The sequence below is a fragment of the Podarcis vaucheri genome (genome assembly GCF_965113315.1).
Source record: "Podarcis vaucheri genome assembly, chromosome: 10".
Lineage (NCBI taxonomy): Eukaryota > Metazoa > Chordata > Lepidosauria > Squamata > Lacertidae > Podarcis > Podarcis vaucheri.
The window spans coordinates 75,765,448-75,787,320 of record NC_138748.1 but is presented as its reverse complement, the minus strand read 5'-3'; the positions used below and the strand labels follow the sequence as shown (position 1 = coordinate 75,787,320).

General features: G+C 45.1%; 3 protein-coding genes across 9 annotated transcripts in view; 1 reads left to right on the top strand and 2 right to left on the bottom strand.

Annotated features, from left to right (window-relative positions):
- LOC309541370 (uncharacterized protein) overlaps positions 1-21,873 on the bottom strand; it is a 113,134-nt gene that overhangs the window by 17,118 nt on the left and 74,143 nt on the right. Inside the window, exon 4 of one of the 5 annotated variants that reach the window (XM_082239181.1) lies at positions 11,889-12,061. The exons of 2 other annotated variants lie outside the window; for them this stretch is intronic. The gene's annotated coding sequence lies outside the window, so the exon portion shown is untranslated. Of the gene's footprint in view, positions 1-4,338; positions 5,882-11,888; positions 12,062-13,273; positions 13,383-21,873 lie in introns of those variants that run through there. 2 more of the 5 variants (XM_082239182.1, XM_082239185.1) reach the window with 2 other exon arrangements.
- LOC309541270 (uncharacterized protein) overlaps positions 120-21,873 on the top strand; it is a 174,165-nt gene continuing 152,411 nt past the window's right edge. The window contains exon 1 of one of the 3 annotated variants that reach the window (XM_082238929.1): positions 120-776. Coding sequence is in view for 1 of the 3 variants with exons in the window: in XM_082238926.1 (XP_082095052.1) it covers positions 972-1,148 (177 nt within the window). In the remaining 2 variants the exon portion in view is untranslated. Of the gene's footprint in view, positions 1,149-21,873 lie in introns of all 3 variants that reach the window. The other 2 variants (XM_082238928.1, XM_082238926.1) reach the window with 2 other exon arrangements.
- The window catches only part of LOC309541297 (uncharacterized protein), a 132,911-nt gene continuing 113,357 nt past the window's right edge, over positions 2,320-21,873 (bottom strand). The window contains exon 5 of the mRNA XM_082239005.1: positions 2,320-3,584. Coding sequence (XP_082095131.1) covers positions 3,484-3,584 — 101 coding nt within the window. The 3' untranslated portion in view covers positions 2,320-3,483. The remainder of the gene's footprint in view (positions 3,585-21,873) is intronic.

The window sequence follows — 21,873 nt, the reverse complement described above, 5'->3', positions numbered from 1 at the left end:
GTCTTTTTGTGGAAATGTGTCTCTATAAATGCACTTATCCCCGTGCATTTATAATGGCAAGACATTAAATCCCATGAGATCCACAAGCACCAGAACCATAGGCCCATAGGAGTCCAAAAGCACAGAACGAAGCAGCCCTTTATCTCTGTGTTGTTGGCTATTAAAAGCTGGGTGTCCAACGACAACATCATGTACAACAAGAACAAGAACATTGTCTCTGGGCAGCTTCCAAAAGAATAGAAGAAAACATGACCCAACATGAAATATTAAAAGCTTCCCGATACGGAGCTGCTTTCAGGCGTCTGTGGAGGTTTGTCTCCTTGACATCTGGTGGGAGGGCGTTCCACAGGGCAGTCACGACAACCGAGAAGGCCCTCTGTAACCTCACTTCTCGCACTGAGGGACCTGCCAGAAGGCCCTCGGCGCTGGACCTCAGTGTCCGGGCTGAGCGATGGACGTGGAGACGCTCCTTCCCTTCTACTGGGCTGAGACCATTTGGGGCTTTCAAGGTCAGCGCCAGCACTTTGAATGGTGGTCGGAAACGGACCGGGAGCCAGTGAAGATTTCTTAGGACCCTTGTTCAGGGGCCAGCTGTTAGGGGGCCAAAACTGAATGTATCCCTTGCCGGAAGTAATCCATAAACCTCTCCTCCTCCGCCTTCTCGGGATGCCATTGGTGCGCGATGCTCCGGCTCTCGAGAGAGGGAGAGGCGTGAGTTGGGTGCGCTCGGCTTGCCAAGGGTTAAACGGAAACGAGCTAGATTCCTAGAGAGGAAAGTAAGACGGGGGGGGGGCAGGGTCCTCCAGAGCGAAAGCCCAACCCCTCCCTTTCCTGCAAGAAGTCGGGCGTGTGGGGGTCCCGTTGGTTCGGCTCTGCAGAGGCTGCCTGGGGGGGGGGCGCCTGCTGGGATCCGGTGAGTCTCCTCTCTCCCAGGATAGGGCCCATGGGGAGAGCGGGGGTCCCAGCGCTGCATGGCGAGAGGGGGGCAAGTCAGGGCGCGGAGGGTCGCAGGAGGGCGGCAGCTCTGCTCTTCCTTTGCATGGTTGCACAGCTGGCCCCTTGGGGAGGGGTCTGGGGTCCAGGAGCGGGGAAATGCATGCAGAGAAACCCCATTCAGATGTATGGATCAGTCTCCTTGTATAACAGAGGTTGTGCGTGGATGGAAACATTCAGACATGAAATATACCCTGGTCCCTAAAACCTCACCTGTGCAAGGAAGGAAGACGGAGGGCAGGGAAGAGAAATCGCTTCCTCTTGCAGGGCAGAATAAAACCCGTGGAACTCCCTCCCACAAGAGACAGAGGCCACCAATCAAGGTGGCGTTAAAAGAGGAGGAGGCCAATCAGTGGAGGAGGAGAGGGCAATGGGCGGCTCCTCTTCTCTGTCTCCCCTATAGGAGGGAGGCCTCTGGCCTGATCCTGCAGGGCCTGTTTTCTCCTCCAGTGCTCAGTTCCTCCAGATGCAAGCGTGCCCTCTGAGATTGCCTGGGGTTGAGCTAGATGATCCTTGGGGTGCCATCCACCTCTACAGTTCCATGAAAGCACCACTGGAGGTCTCACAAGCCAAGGCATTGAGAGCAGGAGAGGTCCTGCTGGAAAGGAAACAACCAGTGCAACTGTTTTAAAAGAGGAATCCAATGTGTTTGTTGTGGGGGGACTCAGTGGGGAGGGGTAGACCCCTGGATGCCACCTTGATCTCCTTGGGCAAAGAGGTGGGAGAGAAATGCCATTCATAAAGAGAGGCAGCCCAGCCAATCATCTGGCTGCTGCATTTTGGGCCAGTTCCTGAGTCGCCTTCATGGCAGTTCCACACAGAGAGCGTTGCCACCATCCCATCTGGTGTCCTCTCTGTCCCTAAAGGTCTGTGGGGTGGGGAAGTAGCCTGAGCTGGACATGGGCACCTGAGCCTCAAGCGACCATGATGGACCCAGGAGTGCCCTCAAGTATTCATGACTGGGGAGGGGGAGCGTTAAGCAATGTAACATCATCATCATTACTGTTAGTTCCCTGTCTGTAATCCGAATCTCCTAGAGCAGATTACGAAATTTTTAAAAACCAATAAAACAGTTGAAAACACATTACAGTGGTACCTCAGGTTAAGAACTTAATTCCTTCCGGAGTCCGTTCTTAACCTGAAACTGTTCTTAACCTAGACACCACTTTAGCTAATGGGGCCTCCTGCCGCCGCCGTGCGATTTCTGTTCTCATCCTGAAGCAAAGTTCTTAACCCGAAGTACTATATCTAGGTTAGTAGAGTCTGTAACCTGAAGTGTCTGTAACCTGAAGCGTCTGTAACCCAAGGTACCACTGTACTCTCATAGAAAGGCGAGTCCTACTTTATTTGCTTTTGAGTGCACACAGATGCACCCGTCTTGCATGCTTGAGTAAAGCAACTCCAGGGCAGGAGGAGAGTAGGGGCCACGTGTAGAGCATGTCCCACACTGAGGTCAAAAACACACACAGAGGCAGCAGGACTTCTTCAGTAATAGTTTACTGAGCTTTCAAAGCATACAGTTCTCACTGGGTTCCCAGTGAGACACAAAACTTGGCTCCTGAGAGCAAATCCAGTTTCAGCAGAAAAAAAATACAGCACACAAGATATCCAAGTCAGGTACACAAACCGGCAGAAGGGAGCAAGGGAGGAAAGAGGCTGGAAGGACACAGGGCAATGGAGGTTTGTCTTTCGCTTCCTGTCGTCTGGGAGGGAAGTCAGCAACTCGGCATCTGCAGGGGCTTCACAAAACAAAGCTTTCTGCCGGCTGCTTCCAGGCAAATGAGCATCCCAGAAACACACACTGGGATCTGTGGGGTGTTGCCATATCCAGTGTTTTTGGAAGGTTATCACGATGTGGTCTAGAAACCAGTATAGAACAATATATCGCCCAGCCCTAATCCTCACTGACCACCAGCAGTCCAGATAAACCCTCACCCCTTCTCTATCAAAAGGTACTTTACATGCTAGATTATAATCACATTGTTTGACATTGCCTTCAATATTTCATTACTATGCAGTTTTACACATAAGTACCAGAACTTCAAATACACAACATGTATTAAAGACTAATTTCCTCCTGAGTTCATTTCTGTGAAGAAAAGAGTGGACTCTGAGCGGAAACCAGAGCAGCGCACAGAAACACCGTTTACCTTCCCGCTGGAGCGGTACCTATTTATCTGCTTGCACTTTGACGTGCTTTTGAACTGCTAGGTTGGCAGGAGCTGGGACTGAGCAACGGGAGCTCACCCCATCGTGGGGATTCGAACCACCAACCTTCTGATCGGCAAGTCGTAGGCTCTGTGCTTTAACCCACAGCGCCACCTGCGTCCCTGTTCCTTAAATACTCCATTATAAATAAAGCACTTTCTGTAGTCTTTTCATTTAAACTGCTTCTCCTGAGTTCGTTGATGGTTTGAAGGGTTTCAACTCTTTTAAAGTTCTTCCTGTCCGTGAATCTGTTGATTCTGAACTTCCACTAAGAGTGAACCTCTATCTACTTTCCTGATATTTATATGGTTTGTCTTTTGTATGAGTTTGTTGACAAAAATCAAGGGTTCCACTCTGACTGAAGCTCCTTCCACAGTCCATACCTTTAAATGGTTTCTCCCGTGTGTGTCCGCTGATGTTTTCTAAGATTTCTATTCTGACTGAAGCTCTTTCCACACTCGATACATTTATATGGTTTCTCCCCTGTGTGAGTCCGTTGATGTTGTCTAAGGTTTGCACTGAAACTGAAGCACTTCCCACACTCCACACATTTAAATGGTTTCTCCCCTGTGTGAGTCCGTTGATGGTTCCTAAGGCCTCCACTCTGACTGAAGCTCTATCCACACTCGATACATTTATATGGTTTCTTCCCTGTGTGAGTCCGTTGATGTTCTCTAAGGTTTCCAATTTTACTAAAGCTGTTTCCACCCTCGATACATTCATATGGTTTCTCCCCAGTGTGAGTCCGTTGATGGTTCCTAAGGCCTCCACTCTGACTGAAGCTCTTTCCACACTCCATACATTTAAATGGTTTCTCCCCTGTGTGAGTCCGTTGATGTCTTCTAAGGCTTTCACGAACACTAAAACTCTTTTCACACTCAATACATTTATATGGTTTCTCCCCTGTATGAGTCCGTTGATGTGATCTAAGGTTTGTATTACAACGGAAGCTCTTTCCACACTCGATACATTTAAATGGTTTCTCCCCTGTGTGAGTCTGTTTGTGCAATTTAAGGTTTCCACTCTGACTGAAGTTCTTCCCACACTCCCTGCACTTAAAACGTTTTCTCTCTGTGTGAGTCTGCAGGTGTGTTCTAAGTTTTGCATTGAAAGAGAAGCTCTTTCCGCACTCCATACCTTTAAATGGGTTCTTTCCTTTTTGTGTTCGTTGATGTGAACTATGCGTGCTCATTCAGTGAAGCATATTCCACATTTCACACATTTTAATGGCTATTCCTAATGAAACGAAAGGTGCCTTGTCCCCTGCAATTCTGTCTTCTCCATCACCTTTTTCAGAGTTGGCAAAAAGAAAATCCTGTTTGGGTTTCAAGGAAGAGAACACAGGGAAAAAAGGACACATCAACCGCCATTAGCACCTTCTCTTATTTCAACATCTCCTACATTCTCCCATGTCCTCCCCATGTTCCCAATTTTTAGAAAATGAAAATGGTATGATGTCAAATGGTAGTAATGCATCAGGAACCTTTCATTATCCTCAATCCTCTTTAATAACACAGCATGATCTTGGAATACTGTTGTCCTGTGGGACTGCCTTTCAAATCAAGTGGTTGCCCCCATTTCCACCTCTAGATCTTCATGAATCACCTGCATAGTCTCACTGACCTCAGGAGGTCTATATGGACCATTTTGGGCGACCCAGGTCTACATCTCTTCCACGGACTGTGGTCTGGGTCAGTCAGAGAACTAGTGACAAGGCTAGGTGCTTGGGGTCAGCTGAATGGGTGCTCAGGGAAGCTCCTGTTCTTGGAGATGGACCTCTGTCTAAATGCCTCACATTGCATGGAGAGAGCAGGAGAAGCAGGAGGAAAGCAGATGGCAAATGGGAATCCCAGGCGGAAACACCCACCCCAATGGTTCTTTATAATGATGATGTGCTGCCTGATCCTCTGCTTGTCTTCTGACAGAGGACTATCCTAATCTGGCACTGAAAAGGAGGATATTCAAGGCAAGGAGATAACTGTACTTAATGGTAGGTAGCCATATTGGTCTGACACAGTTAAAGTAAAAAAGTAATAAAAATAGTCCAGCAGCACCTTAGGATCTTGGGAGAAAAGCAATGACAAACCTAGACAGCATCTTAAAAAGCAGAGACATCACCTTGCCAACAAAGATCCGTATAGTTAAAGCTATGGATTTCCCAGTAGTGATGTATGGAAGTGAGAGCTGGACCATAAAGTAGGCTGATCACTGAAGAATTGGTGCTTTTGAATTCTGGTGCTGGAGGAGACTCTTGAGAGTCCCATGGACTGCAAGAAGATCAAACCTCTGCATTCTTAAGGAAATCAGCCCTGAGCGCTCACTGGAAGGACAGATCCTGAAGCTGAGGCTCCAATACTTTGGCCACCTCATGAGAAGAGAAGACTCCCTGGAAAAGACCCTGATGTTGGGAAAGATGGAGGGCACAAGAAGAAGAAGAAGAAGAAGAAGAGTTTGGATTTGATATCCCGCCTTTCACTCCCTTTAAGGAGTCTCAAAGCGGCTAACATTCTCCTTTCCCTTCCTCCCCCACAACAAACACTCTGTGAGGTGAGTGGGGCTGAGAGACTTCAGAGAAGTGTGACTGGCCCAAGGTCACCCAGCAGCTGCATGTGGAGGAGCGGAGACACGAACCCGGTTTCCCAGATTACGTGACTACCGCTCTTAACCACTACACCACACTGGCTCACAAGGAGAAGGGGACAACAGAGGATGAGATGGTGGGACAGTGTTCTCGAAGCTACCAGCATGAGGGAGGCAGTGGAAGACAGGAGTGCCTGGCGTGCTCTGGTCCATGGGGTCACGAAGAGTCGGACACGACTAATCGACTAAACAACAACAACAACAACAGCAACTTAGGGACCAACTAAGTTTGTTCGAGGTCTAAGCTTTTGTGTGCATGCACACTTCTTCATATAGTGAAGGGTAGTGGGAGATGGAAGTAGGAGTACCTTTCTGAGAAAAACCCCACCCCACCCTCCCACGATATACAAGGGTCTGGTGACATCTGTGTCAGTGTATCTGAAGAAGTGTGCATGCACACAAAAGCTTATACCTAGAACAAATCTTAGTTGGTCTCCAAGGTGCTACTGGACTATTTTTAAATTTTTTATTTCAAGTGCGTCAGACCAACACGGCTACCTACCTGAATCTAGATGTCATGGGGTGTTGGGGAGCAGTAGTTCCTTTGGTGGGGGACATGTCCTGCACCTCCTGGGGTCATTTTTCCACCCTTGGTCCCCACCCTGCACTCAGCTCTCACCTGTGGCTTCCAGAAGCTGTCAGCATGCAACAGGGGTTCAAGCAACGGCTTCAACCGGCCGGCTAAACCAGGTGAGGAAAGCTGATGGGTCTCAAATCCTTGGGGGCCTGGGGAATTAAGATTAAAAAAGGATGTGTACAAAAAATGGAAAAGGGGGGAAACCACCAAAGAGGAATTCAAACAAATAGCCAGCACGTGTAGACACAAAGTCAGAAAAGCTAAAGCACAGAATGAACTCCGGCTTGCTAGAGAGGTTAAAAGCAACAAAAAAGGCTTTTATGGGTATGTTCGTAGCAAAAGGAAGAACAAAGAAACAATGGGGTCACTCAGAGGAGAAGATGGTGAAATGCAAACAGGGGACACAGAAAGGGCTGAACTCCTCAATGCCTTCTTTGCCTCAGTCTTCTCCGATAAAGAAAACAATGCCCGACCTGAAGAATTTGGAGCAAATGATTCAGCAAAGGAAACACAGCCCAGAATAACTAAGGAGATAGTACAAGAATACTTGGCTAGTTTAGATGTATTCAAGTCTCCAGGGCCAGATGAACTGCATCCAAGAGGATTAAAAGAACTGGCAGATGTGATCTCAGAACCACTGGCAGTCATCTTTGAGAATTCCTGGAGAACAGGCGAAGTCCCGGCAGACTGGAGGAGGGCAAATGTTGTCCCTATTTTCAAAAAGGGGAAAAGAGAGGACCCAAATAATTACCGCCCAGTCAGTCTGACATCAATACCAGGGAAGATTCTGGAGCAGATCATTAAGCAAACAGTCTGTGAGCACCTAGAAAGGAATGCTGTGATCACCAATAGTCAGCATAGATTTCTGAAAAATAAGTCATGTCAGACTAACCTGATCTCGTTTTTTGACAGAATTACAAGCCTGGTAGATGAAGGGAACGCAGTGGATGTAGCCTACCTTGATTTCAGCAAGGCATTTGACAAGGTGCCCCATGATATTCTTGTAAAGAAGCTGGTAAAATGCGGTCTTGACTATGCTACCACTCAGTGGATTTGTAACTGGCTGACTGACCGAACCCAAAGGGTGCTCATCAATGGTTCCTCTTCATCCTGGAGAAGAGTGACTAGTGGGGTGCCACAGGGTTCTGTCTTGGGCCCGATCTTATTCAACATCTTTATCAACGACTTGGATGATGGACTCAAGGGCATCCTGATCAAATTTGCAGATGACACCAAACTGGGAGGGGTGGCTAACACCCCAGAGGACAGGATCACACTTCAAAACGACCTTGACAGATTAGAGAACTGGGCCAAAACAAACAAGATGAATTTTAACAGGGAGAAATGTAAAGTATTGCACTTGGGCAAAAAAAATGAGAGGCACAAATACAAGATGGGGGACACCTGGCTTGAGAGCAGTACATGTGAAAAGGATCTAGGAGTCTTGGTTGACCACAAACTTGACATGAGCCAATAGTGTGACGCGGCAGCTAAAAAAGCCAATGCAATTCTGGGCTGCATCAATAGGAGTATAGCATCTAGATCAAGGGAAGTAATAGTGCCACTGTATTCTGCTCTGGTCAGACCTCACCTGGAGTACTGTGTCCAGTTCTGGGCACCACAATTCAAGAAGGACACTGACAAACTGGAACGTGTCCAGAGGAGGGCAACCAAAATGGTCAAAGGCCTGGAAACGATGCCTTATGAGGAACGGCTAAGGGAGCTGGGCATGTTTAGCCTGGAGAAGAGGAGGTTAAGGGGTGATATGATAGCCATGTTCAAATATATAAAAGGATGTCACAATTGAAGCAGAGAATGCCGGAATATTGCCAAAAACACTTACGGATCACAATCCAGTATCATTAACTCTTAAAGGAAAAGAGGAGAAAGGGAAGAAAAGGTGGAGAATGAATGTTTTCTTATTAAAAAATGAAAAAGTAATGCAAGGAGCCAGAAAGTTGATGAAGGAATATTTTGAAAACAATTGGAGGAAAGGGACAGATGTTAAAACAGTGTGGGATGCTGGGAAGGCGGTTGTTAGGGGATATTTCATACAACAAAACTCAATAGCATATAAGAATAAAGAAAAAAAGAAAAGGGGGCTTTTAGAAGAAATTAAAAGGAAGGAAAAATTGGCCTATGCAAGCAAAAATAAAGAGAGATTAAATCAAGAAATTAAATTACTGAGAGTAGAATATAATAAAATTATAGAACAGGAGGTAGAACAACAAATCAAATTTTGGAAATATAAAAATTTTGAATGGGCAAACAAGCCAGGCAAGATCCTTGCCTGGCAACTAAAGAAACAAAGAAATGAAAAATTAATAAATAAAATAAAAGTAGAAGAGAGGACAATAAGGGATATGACAGAAATCAAAAAAGAATTTGAAAAATATTACAAAAAATTATATCAAAAAGATGAAGTGCCAATAGAAGAAATAGAGGAATATATAAAGAAAAATAAATTAATAGAGATAGCAGAAGAAGACCATAAATTATTAAATGAACCAATATCAACCATAGAAATTAAGGAATCAATTCAAAAATTAAAAATAGGGAAATCCCCAGGTCTGGATGGCATACCAGCAGAATACTACAAAGAAATGTTAAATGAATTAATTGACCCACTAAAAGAAGTAATAGAGGAAGCAGTAGAGAAGGGGAATGTTCCAGACTCTTGGACTCAAGGGTATATAACGCTTCTGCCAAAACAAGGTACGGATTTGGAATTGGTCTCAAATTATAGACCCATTTCATTGTTAAATTCCGATTATAAAATTTACGCAGGATTACTGGCTAATAGGTTGAAAAAAATTATAGGAAAAATAGTACATAAAAATCAGGCTGGATTTGTGGAAGGTAGACAAATAAAGGATAATATCAGAAATATAATAGACATAATGGAATATCTACAAGTAAGAAGAGACAAACAAGCAGCCCTGATTTCAATCGACGCGGAGAAGGCTTTCGACAAAATCTCATGGGAATTTATGAAAAAACTATTAAAAGAATTGTGTTTAGGTGAAAAATTCCAAAAAGGTATAAATGCAATATATAACCAACAGAAAGCAAAAATTATTATTAATGGAGAGTTTGGAGAAGAAATCAACATCTTTAAAGGTACAAGACAAGGATGCCCCCTATCCCCAATGTTATTTATAATAGTATTAGAGGTTCTATTAAAGAAAATAAGGCAGGACAACCAAATAAGAGGAATAGCAGTTGGTGAAAAAAGATATAAGTTAAGAGCCTTTGCAGACGATGTTATGATCACAACAGAAAATCCCCTACAATGTACACCTAGAATATTGGAATGCATAAACGAATATGGCAGATTAGCAGGATTCAAATTAAACTATGGGAAAACCAAAATACTAGTGAAAAATATGGAAGAAAAAGATAAAGTGAAATTACAAGAAATTACAGGATTGGAAATTAAAAAGAAAATAAGGTATCTTGGAATAAATTTAACAACAAATACTATAGACTTAAGTAATGAGAACTATGGGAAAACATGGAATGAAATAAAAAATGACTTGCAAGTATGGGGAAAATTAAATCTTTCCTTACTAGGGAAAATATCGGTAATAAAGATGAACATATTACCAAGGATGATGTTTTTATTTCAAAGTATCCCAATACTAGGAGGAGATAAATGTTTTAATAACTGGAAAAGAGATTTGGCTAAATTCATATGGTCAGGAAAAAAACCAAGAATAAAACACAAAATAATGATAGATAAGAAGGAGAGAGGAGGATTTGGTCTCCCAGATATGGAGTTATATCATGATGCGGTGGGTCTGACCTGGCTAAAAGAATGGATCAAATTAGATGACTCGGATGTATTGGATTTAGAAGGAGTAGAGACGAGATTTGGATGGCATGCCTATTTAATAGATGAAAAAGTGAGAGTACATAAAGGCTTCCTAGGGCATATAATCAGAAAATCTATATATAAAATATGGGAGAAATACAAAAGACTTTTAGAACCGAAAACTCCCTGGTGGGCATCGCCGGCAGAAATTGTCGCAGTGAAAAAATTAAATATGAAAGAAAATTGGGCTACCTATAAAACTGTATTAAAGGAAGAAAACGGGGAATTGGAATTAAAGGACTACACAGAAATTAAAGCTCATATTAGTGATTGGTTTCAATATATTCAAATTAAGTATAGATTAGCAAAAGACAAAAAGTTAGGATTTGAAAAAGAAATTTCAAAATTCGATAAATATTTAATACAAGAAAAATAAAAAAATATATCTAAATTGTATAATCTGATTTTAGAGTGGGAAACAAAGGACGAACTGGTTAAAGCATCAATGATTAAATGGGCGCAAGACATTGGGAAAAACATTATGTTTGAACAATGGGAAAAATTGTGGAAAGAAGATATGAAATTCACCATGTGTTATATACTGAAAGAAAATTACCTTAAAATGCAACATAGATGGTATTTAACACCTGAAAGAATAGCAAAAATGAATAAAAACTGTAGCGATATCTGCTGGCGATGCAACACGGGAAAAGGTACTATGATACATATATGGTGGAATTGTTTAAACATCAAACAATTTTGGGAAATAATATATAATGAAATGAAAAAAAATGTTTAGATACTCATTTAGGAAAACACCAGAAGGTTTTCTATTGGGAATAGTACCAGGAAGCGTAAAGGAAGAAGATAAGACCTTATATTTATACGCAACAGTAGCAGCAAGGCTATTGATTGCGAAAAACTGGAAAAGTGGTATAATACCAACAAAAACAGAGTGGCTTGCCAAATTATTGGAGTATTACAATATATCCAAAACAATGGAAGAAATTGGAAGGATTTCAAAAGAAAAGATAGATAGGGACTGGAAAGTGTTTAAAAGATACTTGCAAAATCATATCGAAAAATCAGAACTCCTATTAGAATAAACAAGTTCCGTTTCAAATACTGAAATATCAAATAAGATGGAAAACAACGTGTAATAGAAAAAGAAGTATGAAATTAGGGTAAAGGTGTGTGAAAGAAAGTAATAGAAGTGGAAAGAAATTGTAATTGAGTAGATTGGAGGTCAAACACAAAGGTGGGGTGAAGGGTCGGTGGATGGTGATGGGGAAAGGAACTATTTGTGGGATTGAGTGTAAGTATGTTTGAATATTTTTAAAGATTGTATGAAATGTATGTTTGTATGCTTGTATATGTGTATTAATGATAAAAAATAATAAAATTTATTTAAAAAATAAAAAAAACCAAAAAAACAAAGGCCTGGAAACGATGCCTTATGAGGAACGGCTAAGGGAGCTGGGGACCACTGTACTATTATTATTATGATATTTTTTTGTAGTTATTTTGGAATTCATACTGCAATATCAGCTCACAAAATGTTATGGGTGGAGAAAATCACAGGGTTGCCATAAATTATAATCCCACCCACAAACTCTCATTCACAGTCTGTAAATTTGGGGGGGTCACACACCTCACCTGTGCTAATACTGGCAGTCTTTGGCCTGCACAGGCACACCCGGTGTGTAGAGCCTCCAGCCCCAGGCACTGTCTATCCTGAAAATGGCTCCTTTGACTGGGAAGATTCATGCAGTCGCTGTCATCAGATGATGAAGGATTGTATCTCAGTTTGTCAGTCACTCTGACATGGCCTATGAAGAATAAGAGGAACAGAAATGCTTTTGAGGTGCAACTTCCGTATCAATCCTGAGAGCCATTCCATGGACTCTGCACCCCTGTTTCTGATGACAGGTGTACATTATCCTCATCCTCAAGAAAGGACAATTAAAGATAGAAGCCTGAGAGAGAGGAAAAGGTTTCTGGCTGCTTCCTGGGTGGGATTGCGGAAACCAAGAGCCGCTTCTGAGAAGGCCTCCCCCCTCCCCCCTCCCCTCTTCCTCTCGGGATTTCCTCTCCTCTCCAGGGGACCAATGGCTGGACTGGGCAGAATCGCTGCGTCCGGACAGGGCAGGGGCTTATGGGGTGGAAGGAGGATGGAGGTTCCAGGATGGAAAGATGGGGGGACAGGACCCTCACTTTCCAGGGATCCCTCTCTGGTCGCCTTGCAGCGGGGGTCGATTCCTAGGCGGGAGGGAGAAGCCAAGGCGGCCCCTTCGAAGATTGCCCAAGGAAGCCACGATTGAGACGCCCCCCCCCCAAGACTGGTCTTCCTATCTCCCCCCCCCCCCAGTGCTCCTCTTCCCTTCCCCCTCCCTCTCTCCCGCAGATTCCCCTGCACTCTAGCGCGACTGACACCTCGCCCTGCGCGCCCCATCTCTCCATCCTAGCCCCCCCCCCCAACAGGAGCAAGGGAGGGACTGGGGGGTCTCTATCCTGGCGTCTCTCTCGCCCCTTAACCCTTTCATGGGATGCCCGGAGCCTGGGAAACGGGGCGAGGGGTCCGCCCTGCGAGGAAAGCCCCCTTCGCAGCACGCGTGCCGGGATCCAGGCCCCACGGAAGGCGCTTGGGGGAGCTGGCGGGGTCTCTGGGTCCTCGTCTCCTCCCGCCTCCTCCCCCCGCCCTTGCGCCCCCATCCCTGAGTCTCCCCTGCACCCAGACGCCGCCTTAGCTCAACCCTCGCCAGGCGCGACCCATCTCTCCGCCTCTATTGCCCCCCCCCCAAGACGAGCCGGGGAAAGACAGGGGGTCTCTCTCCTGGCTTCTCTCCGCGCCCCAGGGATGCCTGCGCGGGGGAAACGGGGCCTGGGAGTCCTCGTGGGTGGGCGCCCCATCTCCGCCCCTTCGCAGCACGCGTGCCGGGATCCAGGCCCCACGGAAGGCGCTTGGGGGAGCTGGAGGGGTCTCTGGGTCCTGGGTCCTTTCTCCCCTCTCCCCTCTCCCCTCTCCTCCGCGACCCCTTTACCTCTTTGTCCTCCCTCCCGATTCTCCTTTCCTGCAGCATCCACGGGGGGCGGTCCCCTGCCTCCTCCCTCCCCTTTCCGAAAGCGCCCCCCCTAGAGCTGTGGGGCAGAGCAGCACCCCCCCTCACATTCCTGGAACAGAAGCCGGATTGGACGAGGAGGAGGAAGGGGTGGGACGTTTGGGGGCGGGAATTGGGGTTGTGGGGGCGGGGTGTGTGGAGGAGGTGCCGGGAGGGGAGGGAAAGAATTGAGGGGGGGAGAGGAAGGTTTTCCCCCTCCCCTCTTCGTTCTGGATCAGGAGAGCGGGGGAGGGGCTGATCCCTGAGATCCAGCTGCCAAGAGGGGTCCCCCCCACAAGTGCAACATCCTCCCCTCCCCCACCCCACCCCACGAGCTTAGATCCCTCCGTGTTTTAGGTCTTGGTGCTGTTCAAAGCAGGAATGGAGGGGGGCAGCTAATCGACTCCCCCCAAATCCCAGCCCCCCACCCCAGCCTCTGACTCAGGCCAGGACAAGGACCGTGGACACAGGCCCCGTCCCTGCACAACAGCCAAGAGGCTCAGAAAAGCAGCCGATACAACTGTAGCCAGAAGAGGATTCCAAAATCTGAGGGATCCCTTGGACCAGAAACAAGGAGACCAGCCAGGAAGAGGAGAGCAAAAGAGCAGCCAGTCGTCTTGGTCTTGATGGAAGACTGTCGCCACAGGACTCCCCCCTGCCCCCAGGTGGAACAAGATGGAAGCCCCCAACAAAAGAAGACCCCCTACTTTTATTAGCTGCTAATCCCCCAAGCTACACCCCCAAGACTACATCATGACTACATCATTGACACATCACACAGTGGAGGGGTTCAGGGAGAAGAAGAAGAAGAGTTTGGATTTGATGTCCCGCTTTATCACTTCCCAAAGGAGTCTCAAAGCGGCTCACATTCTCCTTTCCCTTCCTCCCCCACAACAAACACTCTGTGAGGTGAGTGGGGCTGAGAGACCGCAGAGAAGTGTGACTTCTCTGAAGGAGGAGGAGTTGTGGTGGTAACCTGAGGGTCTTGTCACCTGTCAGGTTCCTCCTTTCCCCTCCCCATGATTACATTCCTGAGGACAAAGAGGAGTTCACTGTTTCCTGCCCCCAGAGGGAAGGGCTGGTCACTGCCCTGTGTTTCAGTCCCTACTGAATCCACTTCCATATGCAGGTCCTTTGTGAGTGGAATGATCTTCTGTCCAGGACCATCAAGGTTGGCATGCCAACTGGGTAGGGCTCACTGCGGACATGTTGGCTGCCTTGTGTCAAGTCTCCCCCCCTTTGGTAGTCCTTCCCTCATGGTGTAAAATAAAAGTTGAACGGTGCAGATCCAATGTACGGCTGATTTTATATGAATTTATAACAGAAGCATTGCATATGTCATGTGTGAGTGTGTGTGTGTTGTGTTTGTACAAACTGAGTGATTGGGGGGGGGTTCCTGCTACACATGAATTCCAATCCCAAAGAAGGGCAGTGCCAAAGAATGCACCAATTACCACACAATTGCACTCATTTCACAGGCTAGCAAGGTTATGCTTAAGATGCTACAAGGCAGGCTCAAGCTGTATGTGGACTGAGAACTCCCAGAAGTGCAAGCTGGATTTCGAAGAGGCAGAGGAACCAGAGACCAAATTGCAAACCTGCGCTGGATTATGGAGAAAGACATCTACTTCTGCTTCATTGACTATGCAAAAGCCTTTGACTGTGTCGACCACAGCAAACTATGGCAAGTTCTTAAAGAAATGGGAGTGCCTGATCACCTCATCTGTCTCCTGCGAAATCTCTATGTGGGACAAGAAGCTACAGTTAGAACTGGATATGGAACAACGGATTGGTTCAAAATTGGGAAAAGAGTACGACAAGGCTGTATATTGTCTCCCTGCTTATTTAACGTAAATGCAGAATTCATCATGCGAAAGGCTGGGCTGGATGAATCATGTAATAAAAAATTGAAGCTTTTATATATATAATAAATGTTCATAAATTTACCAACCAAGCACATACATAGATATGTCGACCACATGTCTGGAGCAGCACAGGAAGAGCGTCCTGAAACCATTTAGACTCCCAAACTGACCAAATGTTTTCTCTGCAAGGAGGGAGCGGGTGAGGGAATCTTCCCATTGTCTCAGGAATTGGGAAATCACCATCTCAAAGGAATGGCCAGACTACCAGGAAAGGGAATCAGATAAGGCATTATCAGAGAACCGGGCAGACAGGAAAAACAACAACATTCACATTTCTGTTGCAGACCGCCTTTTCTGTGATGCAGGTATGATGTTTGTGGGGGGTGGTCTGGGGTTACGCCCCTTCTGTGATGTATGGAGGGGTGGTCTGGAGCTCCAGGGCAGGGAATTTAAAATGTCTATATAAGGGCAGGCACGCCTTGGTTGGGGGTCCTCCTCAGGGGAGCACCCTGTTGCAGCAGATCAATCAAGATCAGGCTTACTAGCTGCTTTGCTTCTCAATAGTCTCTGTTTGTCTCTGCTCTTTCCTCCTACCGATGGAGAACCCACAAAGGACTCTATAAAGGGCTCTTGTGTCCCCCATAAGGGAAGAAGGGCAGCTTTTGTTTACAACAGATGGCACCCCAGATGGGACCTTCAGTTGGCCGGATAGAAGGGGGCAAGGAAGGACCGGTGATCCAGCGCGCACCAGGCCATTTACCAGGAGGAGCCACCAGTCCTCTAGTGACCCCAGGGTCTGGAAAGAACTGGAGTTCCAGCGGGGCCAACCAGAGGAAGCAACACTTGATCAGGCCGGCCTCAAATTTATTTTTAAAAATAATCTTTATTGATTTAAATTACACACATATACAAAGAATTTGCAATCTCATACTGCAAAAAAAGAAAATTAAAGAAAACAACAATGAAGAATAAAGAAAAGAAGAAAATACAGAAAAAGAAAGAAGAAGCAGATTTATGTGCATGAAAAAATTTAATCTTCCTAATTAAATAAAAAAGACTTCTGACAAAACGAGTCTTCCAATCATTCTCATTGTGCTGTTTATACTGTCGTTGTTTCTTTCGCACAGTTTTATATTCTTTAATGCTGTTCCGGTTTACTCCACAAACAGCATTTGTTGTGTTTACAAGTATCACTCAAGTTCTGCTAATATGGTGTGGTTGGTACAATATGATCTTCTATAATCCTCAAACATTCTCCATTCTCCAAATATTTTCCGGTTCAATACTCCTCTAACTCTTCCCGTCAGTTTTGCTTGTTGTAAATATTCTAACATGAGTATCTGCCAATCTGTAATTGTCAGTATTGTTTTCCACTTCCTCGCCACACGTATTCTTGCTTCTGTGGTGACATACATGAACAGCGGTCTTATTTCTTTTTTAATTTCTAATGGTAAAATGCCTAAAAGAAAGATCTCTGGTTGTTGTTTAAGTGAGTCTGAATAATTTCTTGAATTCATTATAGATATTATCCCAGAATTCCCTAATGATTGCACAAGTCCACCACATGTATGACTCCACATCTATTTTACATATCCAGCAAGTCGGTGACCCTCCGTTATACATTTTCGCTAGTTTTAAGGGGGTACGATGCCATCTATAGAACATCTTCATGATGTTCTCCCTAAGGTTATAGCATGCTGTGAATTTAATATCTACCTTCCACAATCTCTCCCATTGATATATATATATATATATATATATATATATATATATATATATGCTTTCGTAGATTTTCACGGGAAGACACCCGAAGACACCAAAACCTGCATATATATATATATATATATATATATATGTTGTATCCAAAATCCTGTGCCTGTTTCACCATAACTGCCTTGACTGGTTCTTCTTTCCCATTCCAAAAGGTAATCATAGATTTTTGGAATATTTTTTCCTTTCATAAAAATTAATCCTCTTTCAAATTTAGAAGTTTCTTTTGCAATTCCTTGCTTTAAATCCATGGCCAATCTTTGGTGTAACTGAAAATATTGTAACCAATCCGTTAGGTGATTTTTAATTTAATCCTATTTTTTCAATGTAGGCTTGTCTTTATCTATTTCTAGGATTAATCCTAACATAGGCCAATCTGCTTTCATATTTCTTTTTCTTACTGCCCTGGCTTCTCTTGGTGATGTCCACAAGGGTATTTTTGGCTCAAGTATTCCTTTATATTTATTCCAGATTTTATATCACAATTTCCTTATCACATGGCTCAAAAATCCCCTGTGAACCTTCACTTTTTTGTATATTAAAGAAGCGTGCCATCCAGACCGATTCTCGTGGCCTTCCAAGTCTAATAGGTCCTTATCTTTTGGTGTAATCCAGTCTTTTATCCAAACCAATCCTGCCGCCACATGGTAGAATTCCAAATCTGGCAATGCAAAACCTCCTCTCTCCTTTTGATCTATTAATAACTGGTGTTTAATTCTCGGTTTCTTTCCACTCCATATAAATCTAGATATTTCCCTTTTCCACTCCTTAAAACAATTCATTCCTCCTAAAATGGGCATTGTTTGGAATAAGAAAATCATTTTGGGGAGGATAGTCATTTTCACAACTGAGACTCTTCCCTTTGGGGAGGATATTATTTTTCACAACCGAGAGATGGAGTTTGGTCCAGGTTTCCATATTTTTAAAAAAACTTTCTTTCAATACTTTACTATAATCATCCTCATATACATTTAAACTTTTATTTGAAATCCAGATTCCTAAGTATTTTACCTTATTTTTAATTCCCAAGCCTGTTTTTTCTTGAAGTTCTTTTTTTTTCTTCCATTGTGAGGCTGTTTGTCAGTAATTTAGTTTTTTGGAAGTTTATTTTCAGCCCCAGGCTGGCCATGGATTAATCTAGTAAAAAACCCCGGGGTGGCCAGGAGCAGCGCATGCGGACGTGAGTCTAGGAATGGAGAAGACTGTGGGCGGGATTCTCTGAAACACCCAGCAACCCAGATTCTCATCCTTGGCTGTCTCTTTTGCTGACGGTCTTCACTCCCAGCCTTCCTGGCAAGAGGTAGCTAGGAGGGGGAGGGGAGAACGGGAGAATTGGGGTTCTGCAATTAGAGAGGCAATTAACTGCAAGGGGAGAACGCCAATCAAAGCTCTCATTCCCTGTCGGGGAACCTGAGATCTGAAACTTTTCCTTTTTCCCAAGGAAGACGCCCCAAGGCTGGTCCAAGTGGCCAGTTTGGATAGCAAGGGACTTGGGCTCGGTTTCCAATTTCTCTTTTCCTCGTAAATGCAGCTGCACCGGCAGCACCAAGATCCGGGAGGAAGTGACTGGTGCGCGTCAGAGTGCAAGGGCGTTTACAGTTCCTTTCCGTTCTCTCCGGAGCAGCCGGATTTGGCACTGGGCTGCCAGGCGTTCAATGGAAAGGGACTCTTTTCCCTAGAGTGTAAGAAGCAGAAAAGGGTGATGGGACCCCATGGTAAATAAAGGGAGGGAGAAGGACTTTGTAGAGAAGACGAACGACTGTCAGGTCAGGAAAGACCTGGGAAAAGGCTAGCGGGTTTTTGTTTTTGTTTTGCCTTTGGTTGAAAAACGGGATCCCCACATTCTAAGCGTTCTAACCCCCAGACTCAGAGGCATGTGCTGGTCGCAGCAGGAGGGGGAGTCTCTCTGGTTGCTTCAGCAGCCGGCCTCCTCTGGGTCTCCTGGCCCCCTCCTCTCCTCCCTCTGAGCCTGAACTGCTCTCTGCCCCAGACTTTTCCCACTCACCTAACCCAGTTTCCTCCTCAGCTTGCAACATCTCCCCTTCCGGTCTGCTCCCTTTTCTCCCTCTTTCGCCTCATCCCATCACCAGTCAACAGGATCTGAGCCTTCTTCCCTTGTGGGTCCCCCAGCTTGTGCCTCTCCCCCCTCACCAGCCAGTCCTTGACAACAACAGCAGCCACAGCACTGTGGTCCTCTGGTAGGAAAACTCCTGAGAAGCATGATTGAAGCAAGCCTTCTGGGACTATGGAAAAATGCTATCTTCCTCAAACCCCAGAATGAGCAGGAGCTCTGGGGTTGCCCGATGGGGTTCATGAGTGAAGATGGGCCCCCCAGGAGACTTCCATGCTACCTGCAGCCCCTCATTCCCCCTCTTGAAATTAGACTTGGGGGGGGGAAATCTCCCATTCAATTACAGTATTTCAAGTTTTCTTCAGAACGCGCAGGGCAGGAGGCAGCGATGAATTTCTGGTGAGGAAGCAGTGCTTGGAGATCATGTGGTGGTGGTGACAGAGTTTGGTACAAAAACCAAAAGTACTTTCATCTAAGATTATTCTCACCATTGTGAGATGCTGCCTTCCTTAAATAAGTTCCTTAAATAAAGGTAAAGTTAAAGGGACCCCTGACCATTAGGTCCAGTCATGGCCGACTCTGGGGTTGTGGCACTCATCTCACTTTACTGGCCGAGGGAGCCGGCGTACAGCTTCCGGGTTGTGTGGCCAGCATGACTAAGCCGCTTCTGGCAAACCAGAGCAGTGCACGGAAACGCCTTTTACCTTCCCCCCAGAGCGGTACCTATTTATCTACTTGCACTTGGACGTGCTTTTGAACTGCTAGGTTGGCAGGAGCAGGGACCAAGCAACGGGAGCTTACCCCATTGCGGGGAGTCAAACCGCCGAACTTCGGATCGGCAAAGTCCTAGGCTCTGTGGTTTAACCCACAGCGCCACCCGCGTCCCTGTTCCTTAAATACTCCATTATAAAGAAAGCACTTTTTGCAGTCTTTTCATTTAAACTGCTTCTCCTCTCTGAGTTTGTTGATGGTTTGAAGGGTTTCAACTCTTAACGTTCTTCCTGTCCATGAGTCTGTTGATTCTGAACTTCCACTAAGAGTGAACCTCTTTCTACTTTCCTGATATTTATATGGTTTCTCCATTGTGTGAGTTTTTTGACATAAATCAAGGCTTCCACTCTGACTGAAGCTCCTTCTAGTCCATACCTTTAAATGGTTTCTGCCCCACGTATCTGCTGATGTTTTCTAAGATTTCCACTCTGAGCAAAGCATTTACTGTACTCCATACCTTTAAATGGTTTCTCCCCTGTGAGTCTGTTGATGTTTTCTAAGGCTTCCACTCTGACTGAAGCTCTTTCCACAATCCATACATTTAAAGGGTTTCATCCCTGTGTGAGTCCGTTGATGATTTCTAAGGTCTCCGCTCTGACTGAAGCTCTTTCCACACTCTATGCATTCAAATGGTTTCTCCCCTGTGTGAGTCCGTTGATGTCTTCTAAGGCATCCACTCTGACTGAAGCTCTTTCCACACTCAATGCATTTAAAGGGTTTCATCCCTGTGTGAGTCTGTTGATGTTCTCTAAGGTGTGCACTCCGACTGAAGCTCTTTCCACACTCCATACATTGAAATGGTTTCTCCCCTGTATGAGTCCGTTGATGATTTCTAAGGTCTCCACTCGAACTGAAGCTCTTTCCACACTCTATGCATTCAAATGGTTTCTCCCCTGTGTGAGTCCGTTGATGTCTTCTAAGACATCCACTAGTATTAAAGCTCTTTCCACACTCAATGCATTGAAATGGTTTCTCCCCTGTGTGAGTCCGTTGATGATTTCTAAGGTCTCCACTCTGACTGAAGCTCTTTCCACACTCTATGCATTCAAATGGTTTCTCCCCTGTGTGAGTCCGTTGATGTGTTCTAAGGCATCCACTATTATTAAAGCTCTTTCCACACTCAATGCATTTAAATGGTTTATCCCCTGTGTGAGTCCGTTGATGTGTTCTAAGGTTTTCATTAAAACAGAAGCTCTTTCCGCACTCCATGCATTTATATGGTTTCTCCCCTGTGTGAGTCCTTTGATGATTTCTAAGATTTCCATTATCACTAAAGCTCTTTCCACAATCAATGCATTTATATGGCTTCTCCCCTGTGTGAATCCGTTGATGTCTTCTAAGTTTTCCATTATCACTAAAGCTCTTTCCACAATCAATGCATTTAAATGGTTTCTCCCCTGTGTGAGTCCATTGATGATTTCTAAGTTTTCCATTATCACTAAAGCTCTTTCCACACTCGATACATTTAAATGGTTTCTCCCCTGTGTGAGTCTGTTGATGTTGTCTAAGGTTTCCACTCCGACTGAAGTTCTTCCCACACTCCCTGCACTTAAAACGCTTTCTCTCTGTGTGAGTCCACTGGTGTGTTCTAAGTTTTGCATTGAAACAGAAGCTTTTTCCGCACTCCATACCTTTAAATGGGTTCTTTCCTTTTTGTGTTCGTTGATGTGAACTATGTGTGCTCGTTCAGTGAAGCATATTCCACATTTCACACATTTTAATGGCTATTCCTAATGAAACGAAAGGTGCCCTGTCCCCCGCAATTCTGTCTTCTCCATCACTTTTTTCAGAGTGGGCAAAAAGCAAATCCTGTTTGGGTTTCAGGAAAGAAAACACAGGGGGGGGGAAGGACACATCAACTGCCATTAGCACCTTCTCTTATTTCAACATCTCCTACATTCTCCCATGTCCTACCTATGTTCCCAATTTTTAGGAAATGAAAATGGTATGATGTCTAATGGTAGTAATGCATCAGCAAACCTTCATAATCCTCAATCAGCTTTAATAACACAGCATGATCTTGGAATACTGTTGTCCTGTGGGACTGCATTTCAAATCAAGTGGTT